At 41.3% G+C, this 25,512-nt stretch overlaps 1 protein-coding gene across 2 annotated transcripts in view; it reads right to left on the reverse strand.

Moving 5' to 3' along the window:
• LOC126750928 (uncharacterized) overlaps positions 1-25,512 on the reverse strand; it is a 208,718-nt gene that overhangs the window by 94,274 nt on the left and 88,932 nt on the right. For both annotated transcript variants that reach the window (XM_050460742.1, XM_050460741.1), the window contains 3 exons: positions 24,047-24,204; positions 19,760-20,486; positions 2,851-3,765 (listed from right to left, as the gene is read on the reverse strand). In XM_050460742.1, the coding sequence (XP_050316699.1) occupies positions 2,851-3,765; positions 19,760-20,486; positions 24,047-24,204 (1,800 nt within the window). The remainder of the gene's footprint in view (positions 1-2,850; positions 3,766-19,759; positions 20,487-24,046; positions 24,205-25,512) is intronic.

Below are 25,512 nucleotides of genomic sequence, written 5' to 3' on the forward strand. Positions count from 1 at the left end.
ACCAGCAAGCTCAAGGCCACTAAATCACTGGGCCCAACTCGGGATACCAACAGAAATCCTGAAAAATATCGCTGCCGAACGACCGGCATTACTATTGAAAATGTACAACGCCTGCCTCGAAGCCGGAATACAGGTATTCGCTGAACCCTTTAAAGACAACGACTGGTGCTAATCAGTAAGGGAAAAGGAGATCTCAACTTGCCATGCATGCTTGACATAGCGGGAAAGCACTATGAAAGGCTACTTAAACCCAGACTCCAAACGGCTATCAACGAAGCTGGAGGACTCTCCCGTAGATAACCGACTTTAGAGCCGACAGGCAGATCAACTCTGGGAACTATAAAATGCGTCATTGAAAGTGTAGAAGCCGCACAGCGTAGCTGACGACTTTCTTCTTCTTCTTAATTGGCGTAGACACCGCTTACGCGATTATAGCCGAGTTAACAAGAGCGCGCCAGTCGTTTCTTCTTTTCGCTACGTGGCGCCAATTGGATATTCCAAGCGTAGCCAGGTCCTTCTCCACCTGGTCCTTCCAACGGAGTGGAGGTCTTCCTCTTCCTCTGCTTACCCCGGCGGGTACAGCGTCGAATACTTTCAGAGCTGGAGTGTTTCCGTCCATTCGGACAACATGACCTAGCCAGCGTAGCCGCTGTATTTTAATTCGCAACTATGTCAATATCGTCATATATCTCGTAATATCGTTCCATCGAATCGATATTCTTGGCCAAAAAAGCAAAGGCGTAAATCTTTCGCAGAACTTTTCTTCCGAAAACTCGCAACGTCGACTCATCAGTTGTTGACATCGTCCAAGCCTCTGCTCCATATAGCAGGACGGGAATTATGAGTGACTTATAGAGTTTGGTTTTTGTTTGTCGAGAGAGGACTTTGCTTCTCAATTGCCTACTCAGTCCGAAGTAGCACCTGTTGGCTGATGACTTTAGCTGTCCGAAATGCCTTCAACAACGCTAGAAGGGGGGATTTGTATGATCGAAGCTCTCGAAAAAAAGCTTTAAAATCGCCGAATACCTCGGAGCTATGGTGCAGAGCTACCTTAGTAACAAAAAACTGCTAGCGGTCACGACAGAAGCAACACAAGGATCCATTGTAGGCACATACGACGAATCGTACTTACACAGATGACATTGTAGCGGTAATTACAGCAAGAGACACAGAAGGAAGCTTACCTCCAACTCGCTACAGAAAAAACAGAGCTAACAAATAATCACACACCCCACGAAATAAATATTTGGATATTCGGATATTCTTAGGACTCAAAAAGCAGGCGTAAGACTGGACCCCAGACTACTTGCTGGGTATAAATCCAACACGCCGCAGGAAAGCCAGCAAAAGTCACCTTCACCAACATAGGAGGCCCCAGCCAAGAAAAAAGTAAGCTCCTAATGTCGACGACAATCAGCGTCCTATTATACGGAGCTGAATTCTCCAGCGTTCGTTAGAGCAGATGTATGCGATTAAATTCTGTGTGAAACTTAGTAAAGAGACGTTTAATATGATCAAGCAGGCTTACCCAGATGTTGCTTTAGCAAGAACTGGTACGTTTCGGTGGCACCAGACCTTTTTGGAGGGCCAGGAAGAGGTCGCTGATTAAGACCGTCCTGGGAGACCTGCGACTTCGACAAACACCTACAATATGACTCGTGTCGACTAAGTATTCGTTTAATTGTCCAGTTGTTAAATTTATCAAAATCTGTGGTTCATGACATTGTGACGGAGCACTTGAACATGCGCAAGGTGTGCGCGGAGATGGTTCCAAAAGTGCTCACTGACGACCAGATATCGCGGAATGTGCCAAGAAAATTTGAATATGTGTGAAAGTGACCCCCAAATTTTGAATAATGTAATCACAGATGACGAGTCATGGATCTTTTTTTTTTTCATTGCATGAAAAGGCCCGATGAAAGGCAAGCATTTTGAGACGACAGAACGGATCCAAGCAGCATGCACCACGGCTCTCAAGGCTATTCCGGAGTATGCTTTCAGTGACGTCTTCAATGCTGGGAAATCGCGTCATAAGGTAAGTTGAAAAATGTGTAATCCGAGTTCTTGCCTGAATAATTTCCATAGTAATCCTATTTAGCCTCGTAATGACCTATACTTTCTTCAAAACAGTTCTGAATCAGTCACAAGCATAAAAAATATCAATATTTTCGAACTTTTTTTAAACAACACTCAAACAGCCATGAATTGGAATAATTTGCTGATATAAAAGTTTCTAAAATAAAATACTAAATCTCTTGTTGCATAAAAGCCCATAATCTGCTTATGATTGTAGCGAAATTTTGCATTTAACTGCGGCTAGTTCAACTGCTGTTTACACAGACGAAATCAGCACTTCCTTAACACGAGCACTTCTCCAACATGAGCCAAGTTAAGGGCGACCAGGCACAACGCCGCATCTCAATTGCGCATAAATCGCAAGCAAAAGCCACAAAATTACAACTTTTACGAGCAGAAGTGTTTAAAACTTATTAGACTCAGTTGTGGGGCGCTAAAATAACGGGTCCAACAGTTGACATAGTTACATGTATGGGACTGCCACGGCCTACTGTGGGCAGAGGCTGAGAATAACACAATTTGAACAAAATTCAAATTAATTTAATGTGCTACAAGTGGCAAAAGTGGACATGGCACACACATACCTACACACACTGCTATATACATACATACAGGCGCATGCATAGACATAAGCGCGCGCACATACACACTTTTCCGCTTACTAACTGTGTTGCACACGTCCGCGCGCGTCGCTCTCTACCGCCGAACCGAGCATATGGGCGCCACCCAGCGCCTTTGTTAACAGTTATCATCAGCACTAGCTGGGGCACTTACATTTTGCTGGCAAATTTCACTCAGAAGTGTCCGCTGCATGTTGTCGTACCACTTCAGTCGCTCCTTATTTGTTGCCATTTGCTGTGCATGCTGTTGTTGTTGTTGTTGTAATGCGTTTTGTTTTTGTTGCTTTAGCAATTGCAACATCACCACCGGATCTAACAATTTCATGGCCGACAAAAGTTTCAAGACTTCCAGCTGCAGCTGCAGCGCCTGCCCCAACGACACCGTCCTGCAACATTCATCGACAACAACACTGGCCTCATGACCATCATAGCCAGCGCCTGCACCCACGTGCCCGTCGACATTCGTAGCCTTTCGCCACTGATCCATCGTCAGGAAATTACAGTACTTATCGAGCAAAGCTGATTCGGCCAAGACCAAACGAAAAACTGATTGCAGCGCGTCCTTGTGACGCGACCGACAGCAGACCTCATGCAAAGCGGCAACGAAACGGCACACCAACTGACAGTAGGCCGTATCGACACGGAGCGGCGAGTTGTCAATGCCAGCACCAGCACCAGCTCCAGCGCCGGCGACAGCATCAAAGCAATGCTCCAGCTTCTCGCATAAAACTTTTGCGAAATAGTTAATTTCACTTATGCCAGCACTCGACGCCGCACACGCACCCGCACCCGCGTCGCCTGCTGTGGCGCTGAGCGCGGTGGCGGCTGCACGCGCCGCTGCTGAAGATGTCGACGGGCCGTCCAGCAGCCAGAGCGCCGCGCGCTGTTGCTGTTGTTGCTGCTGCTGCATGCGTTGCTTGTGCGCGCGTTGGCGCTCCTGCTCCTCCACCGCCGGATGGTTTTTCAAATAAAGTTTGATGTGATTTACTAAATAAATTTCCTCAGTTTTAAGTATTACATTCGCCAGTATGATCGTTGCATGCGCCAAGGCGGAAAAGCACTCCACGCCCTTTTTGTTGCCATTCGCCATTTGCAATTTGCAATTTGCATTCACCATACACCGTTCAGCAGTCACCATTTCAAATCGGTTGGGTTTGTGTGCGCACACATGGCGAGTTGGTGGTGTGTGTGTGTGTGTGTGTGTCGGTGTGTCAGTGTTGGAGTGGCCAGTTCAGCCGCATTTACAAAGTTGTTGTCATCATCGTCATCAACGGCGCAGTTGTTGTTATTGTTGTTGTAGTTAGTGTTGCCACAGTTGTTGATTGTTGATTTTGATTGCGTTGTGTGTTGGTGTGCGTACATGCAATGAAGAGTTGAAAGAGAAAAAACAGAATTGTAAATACAATAAGTTTTTATTACTTTGCATAAATATATAAAGCAACAACAACACATATATGCAAGTGTTTTTGCATTTTGTAAACCTAATGGATGCATAACTGCCACAGTGGAACTTAATATTTAATGCCAATAATTTAGAGGAACATTTTAGTTGCAAAGCCAGTTGGGCTTTGAGATTATTTCAGCGGCGCGCTATCTAGTAAATATGTTATCCACACACACATACATACTCAAAATAACTTTGTAAAATATATGGGCAGTAAAACGAAATTATATAAGCTAGACTGGGTTAGCCTACATTCAACTGCGGGCGACCTAATCTTTAAAAGACTTTATTAGCAGAACCACCTATGTATTAACAAAAGTCAAGAAATCGCTAGAAACTTCAGGAGGAAATAAAAAGAGTCACGAAAAACTCGTTTTTTCTGACTTCCAAGTGGACGTAACGCCTTAAAAAATTTTAAAATGAAGACTACTGGGAATAACAGAAGATAACCCAAAACAGTGATACACTCCTATCTGAAACTGATTTATCTGAGAGCGAATTCATTGCTGCAGCGATGGGCACCGCTCTCCCGACGAACTCCACAAGCGTCATTCCCGTCCTGCTATGTTGTGCAGAGGCATGCACGTGACATCATTTGATGAGTGCAAGTTTTCGAGAGAACAGTTTTGCAGAAGATTTACGGTGCTTTGCGCATTGGCAACGGCGAGTGCCGCAGTCAATGGAACGATGAGCTCTGTACGTGATATACGACGACATTGACATAGTTCAGCGTATCACGAGACAGCGACTGCGCTGGTTAGGTAATGTCATCCGAGCGGACGAAAACGAAAACAGTCCAGCCGCCGGGAGAGGCAGAGGAAGAGGAAGGCCTCCACTCCATTGGAGAGATCAAATGGAGAAGGACCCGGCTGCACTTGGTAACTCCAGTTGACGCCAAATAATGAAAAGAAGAAACGACTGGCGCGCTGTTGTTAACTTGGCTATAATCACGTAAGCGGTGTCTACGCCGGTAAAGAAAAAAGAAGAAGTACGGGTGCCCGAACTTCATGAAACGTGATTCAAGATCATGTAACGACTTGGAAGAAAACACCGGACAAATATGACTCATTTCCAATTCATTAGGTTCAAAGGTTAGTTTTAAATTTATTAACTGTTCTATTTATCCTTGAATTGTTAATGCTATTTTAAGGAATCTCCTAAATATGGCAAACTCTTCTTACTACTTCAGACAATAGAAATAATTCACCATCATTTGATAATGATAGATATAGTCATCTATACGCACTTTATGACATTGGGTCTCTTAAGAATCGGCAATAGGTACCACTAACTTATAACAATGTTTAAATTGAAAAAAAAAAACAATTTCGACTTTGTTTGATTAGAACTCGAATTTTAGTTTGTAAACTAAATCAGAGGGCCGCGATATTACTTCCTACATGCCTCGTACCCTTCAACAATTATATTTGACAACTAATATATTTAGTCGGGAAAGTAATAGGTCTGAAAGCCAAGGTGCATGCTGCTTTAATCTCCTCTGTCGTCTTAAAATGCTTGCCTTTCAACGGCCGGAAACAAACAAAGTCCGGGGGGCCACATCTGGGCTGTAGGGCGGCTGCGGAAGCGGTGGGATGCCGGCCTTGGTTAGGTAACTGTTCACAAGAAAGGCGGTGTGAGCCGGTACTTTTACGCATGTTCAAGAGTTAAGTCACAACATCATCTGGGCAAATTAACAAATACGTACATAGTCGATAAGTCTGAGTTCAAAACTTTGCTGCACACGACACAGAATCACATCTGCTCGAACGCTGTTTGTTGAATAGAAACATGTCGCGCGATAATATTTGTCCTGTTTGATGCTCGGAGACAACTGACCAGTCGCTCGTTCGTTAGCTAGGAACTCCCTCTACCGATGTATAGTCGCGGCGGAAGAAAATCAGTTCTATTACTTTCCGGACAAACCTTGTATGTTAGGATAGGTGCCATTTCTTTGGACAACTATAGACGTCTGTCCGTTGTGAAGCCCAGAATCTTTAAGTATGGATCAAAGACTCGCCGCGTTCGTAGAAAATATAACAACGAAGATGCTTCATCTCGCTTTCTCCCTGCAACTTTGACTAGTTTGCGTCCTCCAAAATCATTATACTCACGAAATGCCTAAAACTTCGGGCATTACACCGATTATACAAAATGTGATCAAGGATCTACCCTATAAATTAGCATTCGGATGTTCTTAAATTTCGCTTCTGATCTATATATTATATTGACAGTCACTCCTCAGAACTTGTCAGATTTGTAGATAAAATACCGAATACTTATGCAGAATTGAAAATTATATAAAGATATTAAATCACCGCGTGTCGGAACCTTTAGGGCCGTTTTCTCAATGTCTGGTTAGTAGCCAGCTATCAGATAAGTTTTGTTTAACTTAACCAAGTCTACTTCCCTCGGTAAAGAATCTTTTTCGTTAACCAGAACTTAACTGACATATGGCTACTAATCAGACCGGCCCTGAAACTTGAACGACCACCGAAGTTAATAAGCTCACTGACGGACTGAGCATTGAGATGACAGGTAGTGGATGTCCATCGCAAGCAAAACAAAGTTTTTGATTTTAAAATTCAAGTAAAGGGTGTATGGGCTATCAAAGATGGTCACTGGAACACAAATTTTGTCAGCCTGATTGCTTTAGAATTTAATTGCTGAGTAAATGGTTGAACTTGGACGGTGTGATTTTAGAAATAGGTATTTAATCTAACTGGAATGAGCTCATAATTTTGTGTCAAAGCCAAGATTTTTTCGCAAGAAATACATCTGGTAGAAATTTGTGCTTTTCATAGATCTACGTGCGATTCTCCGCTTGCTCTATTTCCTTTAGGTGCGCTGGATTTTGCTGCTGAAGAAAAACACAGATTACTTATTCTGGTTGGAGCTGTTTTGAAACGTATACAAGCCGTAATAGTCGGTTAAGATAATGAGTTACCCATAGCAGATATTTCGTTAATCCCTTAAGTTAGGTTAGGACATGCAGGCCGGCTGTCACACTATACATAGCTCGACTGATCCTTAGTAATGTCAGATGGAGGAGTTAAGTTTAATCGAGCTGTAGGACGTCAACGCTTTTTGCGAAGTTTAATAAAGACATGATATCTAATTTTGATACTCCTTCTAGTCCCTTGAAATGCGAAGCTTCTAGATATCTAATCTGAGCTTCTAGATATCTAATCTGAGCTTCTAGATATCTAATCCAAGTTCTAGATAAGGTCTAAAAGAAGCAGAGCAAGTGTTTCAGCATCTCTAATTCATGCCTACTTCCCTGTAATTTCTGCATGTGCCATCGTTACTAATGCCAAACGCTTGTGACGTCAGTAAGTTATAACCTGTCATTGGGCCAACAGCCGTCTTACAGTTCTTTCGAAACTTTGTGAGTAAAAAGCAAGTGTCCTTTTCTTTTGCACATGATCTTGGCCATCCAGCATAACTCCTGAGAGATAGAACTATTTTTCATAATATTATTGTAAACTTTGACCGGTACTCGATATATACAAGTATATTTTTACCACAAAAAGAAAGAAACTATTGAATAACTGAAAGCTGATACTCGAAACTAGAAGTCTACACAATTTAATATCATCTTTAAAAAAAATAATAATAATACAAATTTAATTTATTGATGACTTCAGTCATTGGAAGTGTCTTAAATTCGAATTATGCTCAATTTATGCAAAATGAAATCAGCAAAGTGAAGTGAAGTGCATTCAATAATGTAGCTGTCCTATCCAGAACTCCTCTCCGACAGACACATAAAGTTTCAAAGCTCCAAAATAGAAAGCCAGCCTACGTACATATTTCAACAGGCTTTTTCGGCTTTGCATGTCTTTACTCTTTGATTTTATTTTGCCACAGTCACTATGAGTGCATATCTGCAGACTTAATATTTATTCATACTAGATTTTTTCAAATCTTATCGAGCTCGTTAAATCTCCAAGTGCATCTACATACATTACACCCGTACAAGCTAACTGCTAAGACTTTGAAACTCGCCTCGGGTTGTAAGCGCACGACAGGTGAGGTGCGATGAGATGAGGTGAGGTAAGCGCATGTAAGGCTGCCTCATTGCCGGTGAACTCATATTCCATTGTATGTTATTCACTTGAAATTTCTAACTTTTGTTGTCTTTAACTTCCGTTCACACGAAGCTTTCTACAATCATTACCGTTGCACTGTGAGCACAAAGTGCTCGTTTGGGTAACAAAAATGGAAATGAAACTCATGCGAAATTATTTAATTTTTTTTTTTTGTAGAAGATAAATTAAAGAGAAAGCATAGCTTATATATGTTATATATGAAAAGTCTTAAATCCTTCAATATCGGTGGTTCAATAACACAGTTTCCATTGTATTTGGAAACTGAATTTTCTTAAAATAATTCACATAATTATATAAAAATATAATTATATAAAAATTATTATCCACTTTGAGGCCCTGCAGCCCACTGTTCCCCACAGACAATTCGATTTTCACGCCTTTCTGCACGCCTAAAAGTATGCAACACCGCACAAGTGCCACACAAACACACTCAATTCCGCCAGACTCGCATTGATTTCATATTGAACTTGAAGTTCATTCACTATTTCTTTTCGCTAGTTTTTGCCACACGCGCATAGCAGCATACATCCTGCCGCACAGGACTCGCTAGCAGCTGGAGTGTATGATTTAAAAGTGCATGCACTAGAACGCAGCACCACACCTTTTGCGTCGACTAAATATTCATATATATACCGGAATACATTTGGTGCATTTGTACACCTATACATATATGTATGTATATATGTATATAGAGTAACATTGCGGTGAATGAAACTGTCTTCGCACTAAAGAAACGCTGTGGTCCAAAATTTTGAGTGGTAGTCATTCCGTAGGGGTCACTTTGTAAATGAGAATTGTATTCATGGATTTCATAAGTTTTATAGATAATTTCTAAATACCAACAGAGGTCGCTCAGTTCGCTATGTAACTTCTTGTCCGCCGAAACAATATTGGCCTAAATGTAGGCCCAATAAAATACCAACCGTGAATCGCTTAACTCCAAAAAAAAAGAGTTACATTGAAAATAGTAGTGTTAACTAAATTCCTTAAAAGAAATTTCATAAAGGGGGTTGATGGGGTTGAGGGCGTAGACATTTCTCATTCTCATTAATCTCTTTGACCACCAAAATGCACGAAAAACAATTGGAAGCAATTTTTGATTTTTCAAACATTAAAGATAGCGTTTTTCGTATATAAATCTGTTATAAAACTGTAGTTCTACGAAACCTCTTGAACTTTGGACTTTTGATTTTTCGTTTTCTGGCATTGCAATCAAAAACAAAATTTACAAATTTACTTTTTCTTCGATTCTTTCTTTCGATTTCGCTGACATTCGAAATATCTATTGGTAATAGAAAGTAAATGCTTCTAACAGTAAATAAACTGGTAAATAGAAATATTTATATAAGGTTTCATCTATTTAAATTCCAAATAAAGTGATAATGTCAAAGAAAGTACTTAAACCCGCTAGATGGCGCTGGCGTACATTTATTACTCAAAAGCACATTTCTCATACGATTTGAGACATGTACGGAACAAAATTAGCAGTAGGAAGAGTGAAACTTTACCAAATAAATATATGCGAGGTAACAAGAAAAGCATGTCTTAATTCAGCAATAAATAAATAAGTTCAGAAAATTTAAATAAGCCGGGGTTAACAGAGCATTATTGGTTATAAAAATATAATTAGCAAATATCATTAAGTTACCATTTCAAGTGACAAATGGCGTTCAATAGGCATTCAGCGATAGTTTTTCTTCCAATTATACCTTCAAACTACTTCATAACATATGGACTTCGAGTGTTTCTAATTCGCTTCTCATGTCAGAGGACAGATTACGAAAGACTGCCAAGAGCCAAGAGGAAATCGCGTATCTAAGAGGGCTTTTTAAAAGCGTGATTTTCAATGACGCAATACCGTTTTGGAGGGCCGGGAAGAGTCCGCTGATGAAGACCGGATTAATGAGCAAATAAAAAGTGAAAACGATGCTCATTGTCTTTTTGCCATCAAAGGCATCGTCCAGCATGAATTTCTTCCTTCTGTACAAACACGATGACGATGGAGCAAACGTTCCATTGCCCGGCCATGAAGCCTGGAAATCCAACGCAGGATAACTCTTGCCAACAGGTGCTACTTCGGACTAAGTAGGCAATTGAGAAGCAAAGTCCTCTCTCGACGAACAAAAACCAAATTCTATAAGTCACTCATAATTCCCGTCCTGCTACATATATGGTGCAGAGGCTTGGACGATGTCAACAACTGATGAGTCGACGTTGCGAGTTTTCGAGAGAAAAGTTCTGCGAATGATTTATGGTCCTTTGCGCGATGGCCACGGCGAATATCGCATTCGATGGAACGACATTGACATAGTTCAGCGAATTAAGAGACAGCGGCTGCGCTGGCTAGGTCATGTCGTCCGAATGGACGAAAACACTCCAGCTCTGAAAGTATTCGACGCAGTACCCGTCGGGGGAAGCAGAGGAAGAGGAAGACCTCCACTCCGTTGGAAGAACCAAGTGGAGAAGGACTTGGCTTCGCTTGGAATATCCAATTGGCGCCACATTGCAAAAAGAAGAAACGACTGGCGCGCTGTTGTTAACTCGGCTATAATTGCGTAAGCGGTGTCTACGCCAATAAAGAAGAAGAAGGACAAACCGTCAACGCCAAATTTTATGTGGAAGTCCTCAAGAGACTCAATCGGGACATCATCGCATCACGACAACGCCCCGGCTCACACCGCTTTTCTTGTGAACAGCTACCTAACCAAGTTCGGCATCCCAACGCTTCTGCAGCTGCCCTACAGTCCAGATGTGGCCCGCGGACTTTTTTGTTTCTTTGCCTGAAAGAGCCGATGAAAGGCAAGCACTTTGAGACGACAGAGGGGATACAAGCTGTATGCACCTCGGCTCTCAAGGCTATTCGGCTATTTCGGAGAATGCCTTCAATGCTTGGAAAACGCGCTGGCGGCGCTGCATCGACGCAGAGGAAGCCTATTTTGCAAGTATTTAAAGAATTGTCACGATTACTTTAATCATTTTTATTTTAAATCGACTCAGTCCTATTACTTTCCGGACAAATCCCGTATAATGCTTTGACTAGGCGCCAAGTAATGGAAGAAAAGACTAGGTTACAACCACTTTCCCTGCTTGTTGCAAATATTGTCAACAGATGGGTTGTTGCACATGGTTTTCAGTGTGTGTATGTGTGGGTATATGCACACATATGCACGCATTTAAGCGCACCTTCGCATTGAAAGCAGCAGCTGAGGCATTAAGCCATTGTCGGCCGAGCACTTTTGCGCTTTTCACCTTTGTTCGGAGACTTCTTTTATTCTGCATGCACGTGTGTGTGTGTGTGTGTGTGTGTGTGTGAGTGCGTTTCTTCTTCTTTTTTTGGGTGGGGTGGGGGTTAGTATTCTTTCTGAATACCCTTCGCTTTGCGTTATTGCACTCCGCATATTTGCTGTTGTTGTATTTGGATTTTCACTTTACGCTCGCTTTGAACGCGGCGTCAAGTGGCGTAAATGTTTTTGATTTATTTTGCGGAAATTTGGCGGCACAAAAGCAATGGGGAGCGCAGCGGCAAAGCGAAATTGCAGACTCGCACAAAAGCGTATCCTCGTATTCTTCGCTTAATCCTTTGGCAATATGAATGAATTTCGCTTCTATGGTGTTGTTGCTTTTTTTGTTTGTTGTTTATTTTGTTGCCTTCGGTTTTTGTGTATTTAAAAAATCCTTTAACGTGATTCTTCATTTCGCTGCTTTTAAAAGCAACTGTCACATCGAGCGAAAGACATGAGAAAGCTGTTGCACAATTTTGTTGTCATTTTGTTTCTGTAATGTTTGCTGTTGCATGTCGGCGCTATTGGGGAAGGTCGCTGTGATCCATAAATCGTTTTGTCTGTTGCCCTTGTCCTGTTGCGTTATTAAATTAAATTGCTGTCGTGTTTACACACACACTCACAAATACTTATACATATATACAAAAGTGGTTTGAAATGTTGGTTATTGTTATTTTAAGCTTTCTTTTTAGATACATTCATTTAAAATCGATTAAGGTGAACTATGTATCTTTCATACTTTCGCATTGTGACTTCATTGTGTAGCCAGTTAAACAACAGGCGCTCTGATAGAAGACCGGTTCGATACTTTTTTAAGAAAAATTTCCATCGCGTGTGTCTATCTGGCTTCGTGTGGCTCACTCGAAACTATCGAAATATAAATCCATCATTGCTGCTGTACTTGTCATTCCTTTGTTGTTAGTGCAGTAGAAAATATAGTTTTGAATCCTAGTGTTTTTTTGTAATTTCTCTCGAGGAGAGAGCAAAAAAGGCATATATTGCCTTATACTGCTGTAGAGGAGCTATTGGCAAAAGATGGGGCCTCTCACCGAAAGTGGTCCTCTGGCTCTATGACACCATAGTCAAGCCCATCTTGTTCTATGGTGTCTTTATGTGGTGGAGGACTTTAGGGAAGACCACACTGGCCAAGAAACTCGAAAGCGTTCAACGGGCTGCGCTAATTAGCATGTGCGGTGCATTAAGATCCACCCCAACCATGGCACTTAATGCAATTTTGAACATAACGCCGGTGGACATTGCCGGTAGGTGCATAGCCGCGAAGGTGGCTATTAGACTCAGAGAATCTGGAATCTTAAAGGAACGCGTATCTGGACATTCGAATATCCTCACAAACTTTGAGTGCATACCGGATCATCTGGATTATGGAGTCGCCATATCGAACTCTGGCGACTCCTCTGTCCATATACCGATGAGGGAGATATGGGTGGGAAGAAGCCGTTGGAGGAGAGGGGCAGCAAGCTTCTTCACGGATGGGTCAAAGCTTGGGGGGGAAGGTCGGTGGAGGGATCTACTGTCGGGAGCTCTCCATAAATTCCTGTTTCAGGCTTCCCGACTACTGCAGTGTATTCCAGGCTGAGGTGGCAGCCATCAAGGTAGCAGCAGATTTGGTGCTACGGAGTGCACCCACCTTCAGAGAAGTGACCATTCACTCAGATAGAAGAGCGGCAATACTAGCCTTGAACTCATTCACAATGCGTTCAGGGTTAGACGAAGAATGTCTAACGTCGCTATCTCTAGCAGCTAAAGTTTTTGTGATTAGACTGGTATGGGTGCTGGGCCACAGCGGAATTACAGGTAACTGCAAAGCTGATGAGTTAGCAAAGAAGCATACCCTAGAATCATTATCGGTAGAATGGGAACGGATCGGTGCTCCTGTATTCTCTTGTGTTCTACTACATATTAGATAGCTGGGCCACGCGGATGTTTGTCCAACGCTGGGCCAGCATGGGTACTTGTGCGGTTGCAAAAGCCTTTTGGCCCAAGATAGATCGCAGGAGATCTAGTGATCTCTTTGCCCTCAATAAGGCTAACCTCTCATTACCTCATTGGGAGGTCAAGACTTAGACACTTGGGGGCGCATACCTTCGGACATCCCACCGAACTGGCGGGTGTTGAAGTTAAGCGTCTGTGTAATTATGTATTGGCTACAAAGCGCTTCGCCAATCTGTAAGTCCGAACACGGTAGTTCTTTTTCAATGGCATCACTAAGGACTACATTATTAGTCTACGTGTGATCTTTGATCAGCCATCTAACCTAATCTAACCTAACTTAGTGACGTTGCTGTCGTGTGGCTCTGGGGTATTCTGGTCACTCCTGTCCTAAACTAATAATATACAAGGACAGCTTTTCATAGAACTTTGGCCTGAAAAACTTCCATTGGAACAAAATTAGAAACTGAGTCTATATATTAGATAAGATAAAATAAATAGATGAGGATTGCACCGCGATCTAAGGTCTATTATACCACCTCATAAATTACAACCACCCACTTAGCCTCAGTATATCGATAAGTTCCAATATGCGGCTAGGTGCTAATGAGACGACCTGATCCATATTTAGAAATATGGATCCAAGGGCCTTTATTAGTCAATTAGCAGGTGTTCTGGAGTTTCAGACTCCCTGTCGCAGAACCGGAAAATTAGCACAAGAAGCTAGTTTCACGTTATGTAAGTTCTTCTTAAACTTACAGTGGCCAGTGTAGAATGCAACAAGTTGCCTGAGTTTGTGCCTAGAGAGGTTGTTTACATATTTAAACCAGCTGAGGTTGTAACCACCCATTAGCGGCTTGGCATGCCGCATAACTTGGAGTTGCTGAACAGCTCCCTTATGTTATGAGGACCCACCGCGATGAGGAGTTAGGTCCTACCATATTTGTGGATGCAGCGGAGCGGGCGAGCTCATCAGCCAGTTTATTCCCGGATATGCACTCCTGCAACAGTAGCCATTTGATCTCGTAGGCAAAGATTGCTTTAAGTGCCGCTTGGCTGTTGCTAAGTATAATTATAAGACCTCTGCTTGAAATATGCTCGAAAAACTTCCCATACGTATGGAGAGTTTGGTGCGTGGTCCTGCGACTCCAACACCAATTCATCATAGCACTTGATGAAGGAAATGAAATGGACAAATTTCACCTTTTGATCACAGTAGTATATAAGTCCATATATCAATGAATATATTCAGAACCAAAGTCACAACCAATAGGCGCTTAGATTTAGTATACCTTTATTATTCCTTTCAAAAAGCATGTGCTCGAGATCACACGAGTTTACTTTATGTTCTCATAGACTTTATGAACCACACAAAAGGTAACATTCGTAGTTTATTACAACGTTTCCTGAAAACTTCTTTACCAACATATAACAGAATCGCAAGTCTAAAGAATTATCGTATAACAGATTTCATGAGATGGTTTTAGCATGTATATAATTTAGACTCCAGGTCCCCAAAAACAGTATCTAAATTTCAACGAGCTCCGCTGAAACCTATGGTAAACAAGAGATTCATATATAGAGAAGCAGATATAGAGAAGAAGATATAGAGTAGCAAATCAGTTAACTGACACGAAATGAACTAAATATTTTTACTTTATTAATCTGAAATTATAGGTTTCAAGTCACGCTGAAATAGCGTAGATGGCGCAAGAGTTCGCGACACAGCAGATCAAATATGGCTGAAGACGTGGGCCTCGAGTTCTATTGAACGAAGCTAAGTCTCAGACGATCTTTCATACTGCCAGACCTTCCAGACGTAAGCCTTTGCACCCAGAATAGTTACTGTTACACAGTAAAGAACTTCAATATAACAACGATATTTCTACGGACTGACAGATGGATCAGTATGAGACGAAATGCCTTAAGGATATGCAGGATCGCCAAGATCTTGTACAAGGGAACGGGAAGAAAATACGAATGCTTACTACTCACACAGTCTGGGAAAGACTGCAGGACGGTTGTTTGCCTAAGTCACAAGTGCAGGGAAGTAGCCGACCCTTATCGCGCCATGATAACCAACTATTTGCTGCCTGAAGTTGAAGCTCGTGATCTTGGCTACATTTGATTTCAACAAGACGGCACCACTTCCCAAACATCGCATCAATCAATGGATTTATTGAGAGAACACTACGGTGAGCAGATAATTTCACGTTTAGGATCGTTCGATTGACTAGGTCGTTTGATATGACACCGTTAGACTTTTTCCTGTGGGGATATGTCTTGGAACAAAACATCACGAGTGTCATGCGCCAGTTACCAGTCAAAATGCTCGAACGAGTCATCAAAAATTGGACTCAACATATGGATGTCTCAGATAGCCGCAGTCAACATTTGAAAGAGATAGTCTTGAAAAAATAAATGTCAAAGAATGTTCTTTCGAAGCATAGTAAGTACATTCCCCATTAAATTTGTAATTTCTGTGTTTTTTCTTTAAACAAGTAGGAAACCTAGAAAAGGAGCACCCTTTCTAATCGATTACCCTCAATCGGTCTATAAAGCTTTTATGATCATTGTTTGATATCTTCCGATTATTGATCTGTGATTGCTCTTATTGTCCACCCGCGGAAAAGCTTCTTAAAAGCTACCGAACCGATTATATGTATGTGTCTGGTGGAAATTTATGGATGAAATTTCCCATATTTTTTGTTGTAACTGTAGTAAAGAAATCACGTCGGCGCGAAATTTTCATTTAGTCTACAGCCACAAATTGTTGTAGTGATTCCACAGATTCGGCAATGAAAATATGGTCGATGCATTTCTTTTGTGGATGGGTGTGTGTGTGAGAACATGGACTTATATGTACATATGTATTTAGTTAACAATTTTTCCTACTTTTCCACTAAATCTAGAACGGATGTGTTTATCTGTATGCTTTTAAACACATATACGTGTGTGTTCGGCCACTAGCAGCTTCACTCCGTCCGCGCCACCAACAACGCCATCATGACCAGCGGTTTTCCATTAGCGAGATTGTTTGCTCGCGCGCTCGTTTGTGACTTATGCTGGGGCTTAGCGCTTGCTGCGTGCACCAACGACAACACCAGTAAGTGCAACAAAAACAACTAATGTTCAATATTTAGCATGCAACATAGCAAAAGCTCGTAAAATCGTGAAATCAGTGAGTTCAGTCTTTGGCATCAACGAGCCGCACTGGCGACTATGGAACACCACCGGGAAGCTGTATTAAAATAGTTTTCTGTTATAATTTTTTGTATGCGCTTTTACCACCAAATCGATAGCTTTGCGCAGCTTTAAAAGAGTTGTGAAGTTAATAAATACACACGTCGGCTGAAATACTACTAATAGAGCGGATTTCTCGTGGGGATCGCTATGAATGTGTAATACACCAAATTGCCGTAGCTTTTCACAGTGATTATCAAAAGTTGTTGCCCGAAAAAAATAAAACAAGAAAAAACGTTAACTTCGGCTGCACTGAAGCTAATATACCCTTCACAGGTGCATTTCTGTTAGTAACTATGTGTTCAGTTTGTATGGAAGCTACATGCTATAGTAATCCGATCTGAACAATTTTTTCGGAGATTATATTGTTGCCTTAGAAAATAATATATACCAAATTTGGTGAAGATAAATTGTCAAATGTGAAAGTTTTCCATACAGGAACTTGATTCCGATCGTTTAGTTTATATGGTAGCTATATGCTATAGTAATCCAATCTGAAAATTTTTTTTTGGAGATTATATTGTTGCCTTAGAAAATAATCTATACAAAATTTGGTGAATAATATATCTTGTCAAATGTGAAAGTTTTCCATACAAGAACTTGATTCCGATCGTTTAGTTTGTATGGTAGCTACATATATGCTATAGTAATCCGATCTGAACAATTTTTTCGGAGATTATATTGTTGCCTTAGAAAATAATCTATACCAAATTTGGTGAAGATACAATGTCAAATGTGAAAGTTTTCCATACAAGAACTTGATTCCGATCGTTTAGTTTATATGGTAGCTATATGCTATAGTTAACCGATCTGAACAATTTTTTCGGAGATTACATTGTTGCCTTAGAAAATAATCTATACAAAATTTGGTGAAGATACAATGTCAAATGTGAAAGTTTTCCATACAACCCCTTGATTCCGATCGTTTAGTTTGTATGGCAGCTATATGCTATAGTTATTCGATCTGAACAATTTTTTTGGAGATTACATTGTTGCCTTAGAAAATAATCTATACAAAATTTGGTGAAGATACAATGTCAAATGTGAAAGTTTTCCACACAAAGAGCTTGATTCCGATCGTTCAGTTTGTATGGTAGCTATATGCTATAGTTAACCGATCTGACAAATTTCTTCGGAGATTACATTGTTGCCTTAGAAAATAATCTATACCAAATTCGGTGAAGATACATTGTCAAATGTGAAAGTTTTTCATACAAGAACTTGATTCCGATCGTTCAGTTTATATGGCAGCTATATGTTATAGTGGTCCGATATCGGCCGTTCCGACAAATGAGCAGCTTCTTGAAGAGAAATTGACGTTTGCTAAATTTCAAAAGGATATCTTAAAAACTGAGGGACTAGTTCGTATATATACAGACGGACGGACGGACGAACGGACAGACAGACAGACGGACATGGTTAAATCGACTCAGCTCAACATACTGATCATTTATATATATACTTTATAGGGTCTCCGGCGCTTCTTTCTGGGTGTTACAAACTTCGTGACAAACTTAATATACCCTGTTCAGGGTATAAAAATGCTAACAAAATGAAGACTGATTCGTAAAAAAGCTTGATTTTTTCCACCACAGCTGCCCAATATCTCTGAAGTTGGGAACCGCGGAAGATATCCCGTCTCATCCGGTAGAAATCTGTTCTAGCGTCTTATCGTCCTCCGCACATGCTCTGCATTCAGCCGAATCCAGTTTTTCAATTTTCTGTCTGAAGCATAAGTGTCCTGTGATACCCCTATAATGTTATTAAGTTCACTTTTGCCTAGAATACCTCCAATACAAGCAAAATATTTAAATTCATTGAGAATATTTAGAATATAAAAGAACTGGAATATATTTTTTACATAACTAAATTTTACGCTCGGTTTTCTAGATGTGCTTTAAGGTTAGAGTCTTAAAGATTTCAGCAAAAAGACACTGCAAGCGGAAATCTCAGCCATTAAATAAACCCTTATTGGGAGAGTGATATGATTTCTCTTCAGACATAAAATCAAGTTGTATCTCATGAATAGCACGTTCAATATTGACTTGTTGCTTGAACTGAGTCTGGTTTATTGCTAAAGACCAATGACTTCAAATAACCCCACAAAAAGTAGTCTAACGGTATTAAATCACAACTTCTTAGAGGCCAATTAATGTCACAATTTCTTGAAATAATTGAATCTCCAAACTTTTCTCTCTAATTGGGTTGTTGCACGTGCTGTGTGGCACGTAGCCCCATCTTGTTGAAACCACATGTTGTCAAGATCAACTTCTTCCAATTGCGACCATAAAAGGTTGTTTTTCAACGATCTATATCGGTCTTCAATGACAGTAACGGTGTCACCAGCTTCATTTCGAAACACGTACGGACCGATGATTTCACCACACCAAAAACACACGAAACTATCAATTTAGGTGAATGTAATGGTTGTTCATGAATAACTTGTGGGGTTTCTTCGCATTGGAATGGACATTTTGGTTTATTTACCGCACCATTCGGATGAGGAAATCTTAGAAATCATATTATCCCTATTGGAAAACCTAATATAATTATATAAGTATATATAAATGATCAGGATGACGAGACGAGTTGAATTTCTTCTTGAGTAAATATTAAGATAACTTGAAGAAACTTAGTACACGTGGCAATATGAGAAGGTCGGTATTAAATCTAAGATGATATGGAAGGATTTCATGGAAGCCAACTAAAAAAATGTAAAAAAGGCGTGGCACCGCCAGAGATAAAGGTCTTTCCTACTTTATCTAAATCCTTACCCCTCCCAGGATGACATTGTAGAGACAATTCGATAAAATTATGGTACATAGGGCCTCTATAGGGTATATCCAGAGAGAGATATAGAAAATGATAATTGATGGCTTAAAGTTTCAATTACAGAACCGACACATAGACGAGGAATCTCCGAGCATCTCAAGCTACATTAACATTTACTGATTGGACACCTCAATTTTTCATATGAAAATATAATTTTCACACCAACCACTATTAAAATATAGAATTATGAAATCCTCTACTCACCTCACTTAATAATAGTTGCAACAAAGCCAGAAAATTCTTGCTATCCGCCAGCACATATTTGCTGTAGTTCTTGAAACACGACTCCAGTGTGTAAAAGTCTCGCCAGTTGTGCACGCCCAAACGTCCATCACACATGGCGCGACAAATCAGAGCATAAACCACGCCGGGATCTTGCAACCGCGTTGATTCCAAAATGCAACTACTTTTCTGCCGCTCCACCGCAGAGGCATCACCACCTTCCATGCTTCGCGCAAAAGCGCCACCGTCCATTTGCTGGGCACAACGTTCGCGTAACAACAACAAAGCTACAACATGCTGCAACTCAGTGGCATCCACGAATTTCTCCAACATGCCCAACACCACCTCCTTCTGTGTATCCAACTCTCGACTATTCGCCAAAAGCGCTTCAGCCGCGGCAGCAGCGGCGGCCGACTCCTCAGCAGCATGCCGACGTTGTTGTACCGGCGAACGTGTAACCGGACTTTGGAAGGGTGCCCGATAGTCGGCTAACGTGTTGAGTGCGGCACTGCCACCGACGGGCGGCATGAAGAAGATCTCGTAGGAGAGCGATTTGAGCGCGAGCACAGCGCAGTCGAGCACCGCATTGTTGGCCAGTAAGTTGTTGGTGATGCTGATGATTTTCGGTATCGTTATAAGTTTGCGATCGCTCTTGTGTGTCAACTGTATGAGGAATTTAATCATTGGCGGAATGATGACCGGGCCATTTCTGTAATAGCGGTAGAAATGGAAATAGAGTTTTAGAAGTGTTTAAATTGAGGTTATGCCAAAATTTTACTTAATTAGCTAAATTTATTGATAAAGACTACTTTTTTAAAGGATAGTCGGCACTAAGCGTTATCAGTGCTTTCCGAACAATACTAAGTGACGCTGCTGAAATAATAGTCAGTCTGATGCTCATTGACAAGTTATCTGTGCGGTCTATAGGAGCCAAAAGAGACGAGAGTCAAAAGCTTAACAATATGGCAACCTCACTCAAAGGACAGTGGATCCACAGACTGATAGCGGACATTCATTCGTGGATAGGCAGACGACATTAGGACCTGGATTTTCACCTAACCCAAATACTAAGTGAATATGGGTGCTTTAGAAGCTATCCGTACAGATTCCAGCACGACATCATTTTGAAGACTTTGAGCATGTATTCTTTTATTGCCTTCGCTCTTTAAGTACAAGGGAAAAACTTAAAACTACACTCAGTGGTAGTTTTACGGTGGAAAATTTAACGAATGTGTGAGACTACTGAGAACTAGAAAGCTGTCAGCGAAGCGGCAGCCTCAATCATGATAAAACTGAGACATACTATATAGAGCAGATTAGGCGTCCGTCAGTTCGTGCCATAGAGGAAGCTTAAATGTATTCTCATTCCGACGAAGTAATTCTTAATCTGACGGTTCCGCGGGAAAGCCTAGAGTTGGGAGTAGGTTAGGTTTAGCGGATTAAAGTTCCGCACTCCGGCTTTTGATAAAAGAGCTCTACACATACAAGTACTTGTATTCCTATCCTATCATAGAACCCAAATCTATATTATACTAAATTACATAAAATTATTTTGGGAATATTTTCGGACGATACAACAACGAGACATTGATTGGTGATTTCAAGCGACCAAAAGCAGTCGAGGTTTACATGCTTCTCCTTAAGCAAATTTTGACTAGCATAAACAGTAACAGTAATCTTTTGTTGCCTTGTCTAAACTATGATCAGGATGTATACAAATCTCGCAATCAAGTTCATTCATTTTCTGGCGAGTCACTATCAAAGTGTGGGGCCTGGCGTTGACATAATGACACACAATTTCTTTCCTATTGGCCAAAGCCGGTCACTTCTGCGCGATACAGTCCTATTTTAAATAGGAAAGGTCCGTACTAAGAGCTTAGTCGTAGAGGATTAGCACATAGCAGACGATTTTCTGCCAAAAAAACTCAACTTCTTTAAAAACGTATATTAAGATATACAGGGTTTGTCCGGAAAGTAATAGGACTGATTTTCTTCCGCCACGACTGTACTTCGGAGCGTGCGCGCACCGACTGGATTCGGTAGAGGAGATTGTAGCTAACGAACGATCGGCTGGTCAGTTGTCTCCGAGCACTTGGACAGTCAGGACAAGCGACGTGTTTCTGTGAGTGGTGCAAGCCGAAAATGCAGTGTTCGTTAGAGCAGAGGTACGCGATTAAATTCTGTATGAAACTCGGTAAATCTGCGACAGAGACGTGTGATACGATCAAGCAGGCTTACCCAAATGTTGCTTTGGCAGGAAATGGTTTGTTTCGGAGGCACCAGGCCTTTTTGGAAGGCCGGGAAGGTGTCTGTGATGAAGACCGCGGTGGGAGACCTGCGACTTCGATAAAAACCGACAATAGGACCCGTTTGAGCACAATTTTGTACTCAGACTGTCGACTAAATATTCGTTTAATTACTCAGATATTAAATTCATCAAAATCTATAGTTCATGACATTGTGACAGAGCACTTGAACATGCGCAAGGTGTGCCCAGCCGATTGGATGTTACACCACGACAACGCCCGGCTCACGTCGCCTTTCTTGTGAACAGCTACCTAACCAAGGCCGGCATCCCAACGTATTCGCAAATGTGGCGGCCCGGACTTTTTTTTATTAACTTGCCCGAAAAGGCCGATCAAAGACAATCATTTTGAGACGACAAAATGGATACAAGCAGCATGCATCTCGGCTCTCAAGGCTATTCCGGAGAATATCTTTCATGACGCCTTCAATGCTTGGAAATCGCGCTGGCAGCGCTGCATCGACGCAGAAGTAGCCTATTTTGAAAGTTTTTAAAGAATTGTAACGATTGGTTCAATCATTTTTTTAAATCGACTCAGTCCTTTAACTTTCCGGACAAACCCTGTAGACCCCGAAACAGACGATCAATCGGCCGAATATAGTGGCAAAGGTGTCCGAAGCCGAAAAAAACACGTCAAATCAGTTTAGAAATCGATTATCTAGGTTTGGTGCACTTCGAATCCCATCCGACCAGCCAAACTGTCAACAAGAATATTATTTGAGTCTTATGCGTCGTTTGTGCGAAGCTATACGTAAAAGGAGGGCGGAATTATGGGTCGAAAATTCTTGGTTTTTGTACCACGATAATGCAACGTCGCATACCGCACTGATTCTTCGTGAGTTTTTCGCCAAATTTTCAACGATTATCATGCCGCAACCACCGAATTCGCCTGATTTAGCTCCGTGTGACTTCTGGCTCTTCAGCAAACTCGAACAATCGCTTCGGGGAAATCGTGTTGCGTCAATTTAAGACATTAAACGTGAAACGTTACGAAGGCTTTTCCGAAAATTCACTTTAAGGGCTGTTTCGAGAATTGGAAAAAAATTGGTTCCAGTGTACTGTAGCACACAGAGGACGACATACGAGTAGATTTAGAAGATTAAATTAATAATTTTAAAATTATGAACAAAATTTTACTATTTTTTGTTCAAAGTAGTAAAACTTCACTCGAACATCAAACACTTGTTCATCATTTATTGTTAGCAATTAATATTTAATCACTTAATTCCAATTTGAATGACAAATTTCTTCTAGGCTTTAAATTTTATCGACATACATACATACATACATACATGTGTATATGTCCGTATGAATGTGTGTATGGCTGTGTGCGTGAGCTTAACTCGACAAACTGGCGAGTCTAATTTCCATAGAAAATCCTTTAAAATGCTTTAGGCTCACTTTGTCAGCCAACTGCCGCAACTGAATATGTTTGTATGCGCCTAGTATTGCAGCTACACACACACACGCACACATCAATTCGCACCGATATTTGAGTGATATTTGAATTTCAAATGCATCCGCACCGGCCAAAGATAACATTTTATTTTCGAATTGAAAACGAAAATAATCCTGCAGCTTCAGCCACAACAACAGCAAACGCACACACACACACCAACCAACACACACGCACAACAACGTTTAGGTGCACGGTGTTTTGGTGTTTTCGAACAGCAACCACAACCACAGCCAGGGTCACACCAGCGCAGCAGACAGCCAGCAAACAGGCGAATTTTCATTGTTTCCGGCAACGCTTCCTGTTTCCTGCGCTCCCCTCGCCCGCCACTCACCAGCAGAGCTCATCACTCACATATACATATACACACATACACTCACACATAGGCAAATATATTATATAAATAGGCAACAACTATGGAGTATATATGTAGATACATTTGAGGCATGCCACAGCAACAAATCAACATGCAACTTGCAACATTCAGCAATCAGCATTCAACACTCACCTGACGATGCCATTTTCAATTAAATCCAAATTGTTTAAAATCTGATCAAATATTACATTTTTCGAGTCCAACACACTGTAAGTGACATTGAGTTCCAGCAACTGTGACAACAACTCCAATATGGGCGCCTGGACACGGGCATTCGATTTGAGGAAAAGCTGAAAATATGCGAGAATTTACAAATGCAATTTTATTCATTCATTTTCCTAGTACTTGTCTGCGTTTAGTATTTAGTAGTGTGTAGGTCTGTTTGTGTGCGAGTGTTAGTGTGTGTGTGTATATGTATGTATGTATGTGTGCGTGCATAAATCAATATATTAGGTAGTAGTTAGCAGTGTGTAAATAATAAATGTTTACACTGAAAGCTGTGCGGCAAATCTGTTGAGGGATCATTTCAATCAACTCACCAACTCACCAACTCGCCGTTGCCACACAGGCACCAAAACACAGCTAGCAGTTCTTGTGGCCTTTTTGATTATATTAATGGCCGTCTGGCCAAGTCAATGTTGCGACTTGTGTGCCGCACACAGCAAATGAGTGGTACTGTAGCTCAAGTGGAGGAGGTTTAGGTAGTGATGCACTCGAAGTGATGAACTCGAAGAGGAGAGGCTATTCACACTCACCTAATACCGAAGGCTTGCCGTGAGCGCTCTAATTTATTACCGTAGATAAGGAGGTTGAAGCTAGATGCCTACAACCACTGTAAGTGGAGGGTGGAAACTAGTGCAGGCATAAGAGAGTACTTCGGGTGTGATTGTACGCTATAGGTCCCACTTTAAGCGCTGGAGTTGCAAACTAAGTTTCGGCACATAAACTTATTGGTAATCTGTTACAAGTTGCTTTGATATTTTCAATACAGAGATTTTTAAATTCTTTACACACAAAGCCGACACATATCAATGGTGAGATCAAGTTACTTGTGAGAGGTAGTAGAGGAAATCTCTGGAGACCAAGGCCAAAGAAGCTGGAAGAGCTTTATTGTTGTCGGATTTAGGGTCTGCTGAGCTCTGTGGATAATGGCGGTTCGGCAAGCAACGAGTATATGATCCCACTTTTCAACTGGGAAAGAAGGTTCAGGGTGAACTTAGAAAGAGACCGCGCGCAACACTTAAACATCTATACGGATGGTTCGAAAATGTAGCACGGAGTTGGTGCGGGGATATACAGTCCAGAGTTAGCCATACGGCAGTATTTTGAGTTGCCGAACAACTGCAGTATTTTAAAAGCAGGAATATTTGCTATTGGCAAAGCAGCAGAGCTAGCCGCTAATGCATCAGCAGGCTACTCCAGAGTCAATATCTATGTAGACGACCAAACAGCAATCAAGGCAGTAACACCTCATCGCATATTGACCAAAAGTGTCTTGAGAAGCGCGGCAGCAGTAGAGAATGTCGCCAAAAACAAGCGACTTTGAAATTACCAAGAGTGGTGTACGTGGAGGATGGAGTCATGTGTAGAAGTTCACG

The sequence above is a fragment of the Bactrocera neohumeralis genome, chromosome 2 (assembly GCF_024586455.1).
Source record: "Bactrocera neohumeralis isolate Rockhampton chromosome 2, APGP_CSIRO_Bneo_wtdbg2-racon-allhic-juicebox.fasta_v2, whole genome shotgun sequence".
Taxonomy (NCBI): domain Eukaryota; kingdom Metazoa; phylum Arthropoda; class Insecta; order Diptera; family Tephritidae; genus Bactrocera; species Bactrocera neohumeralis.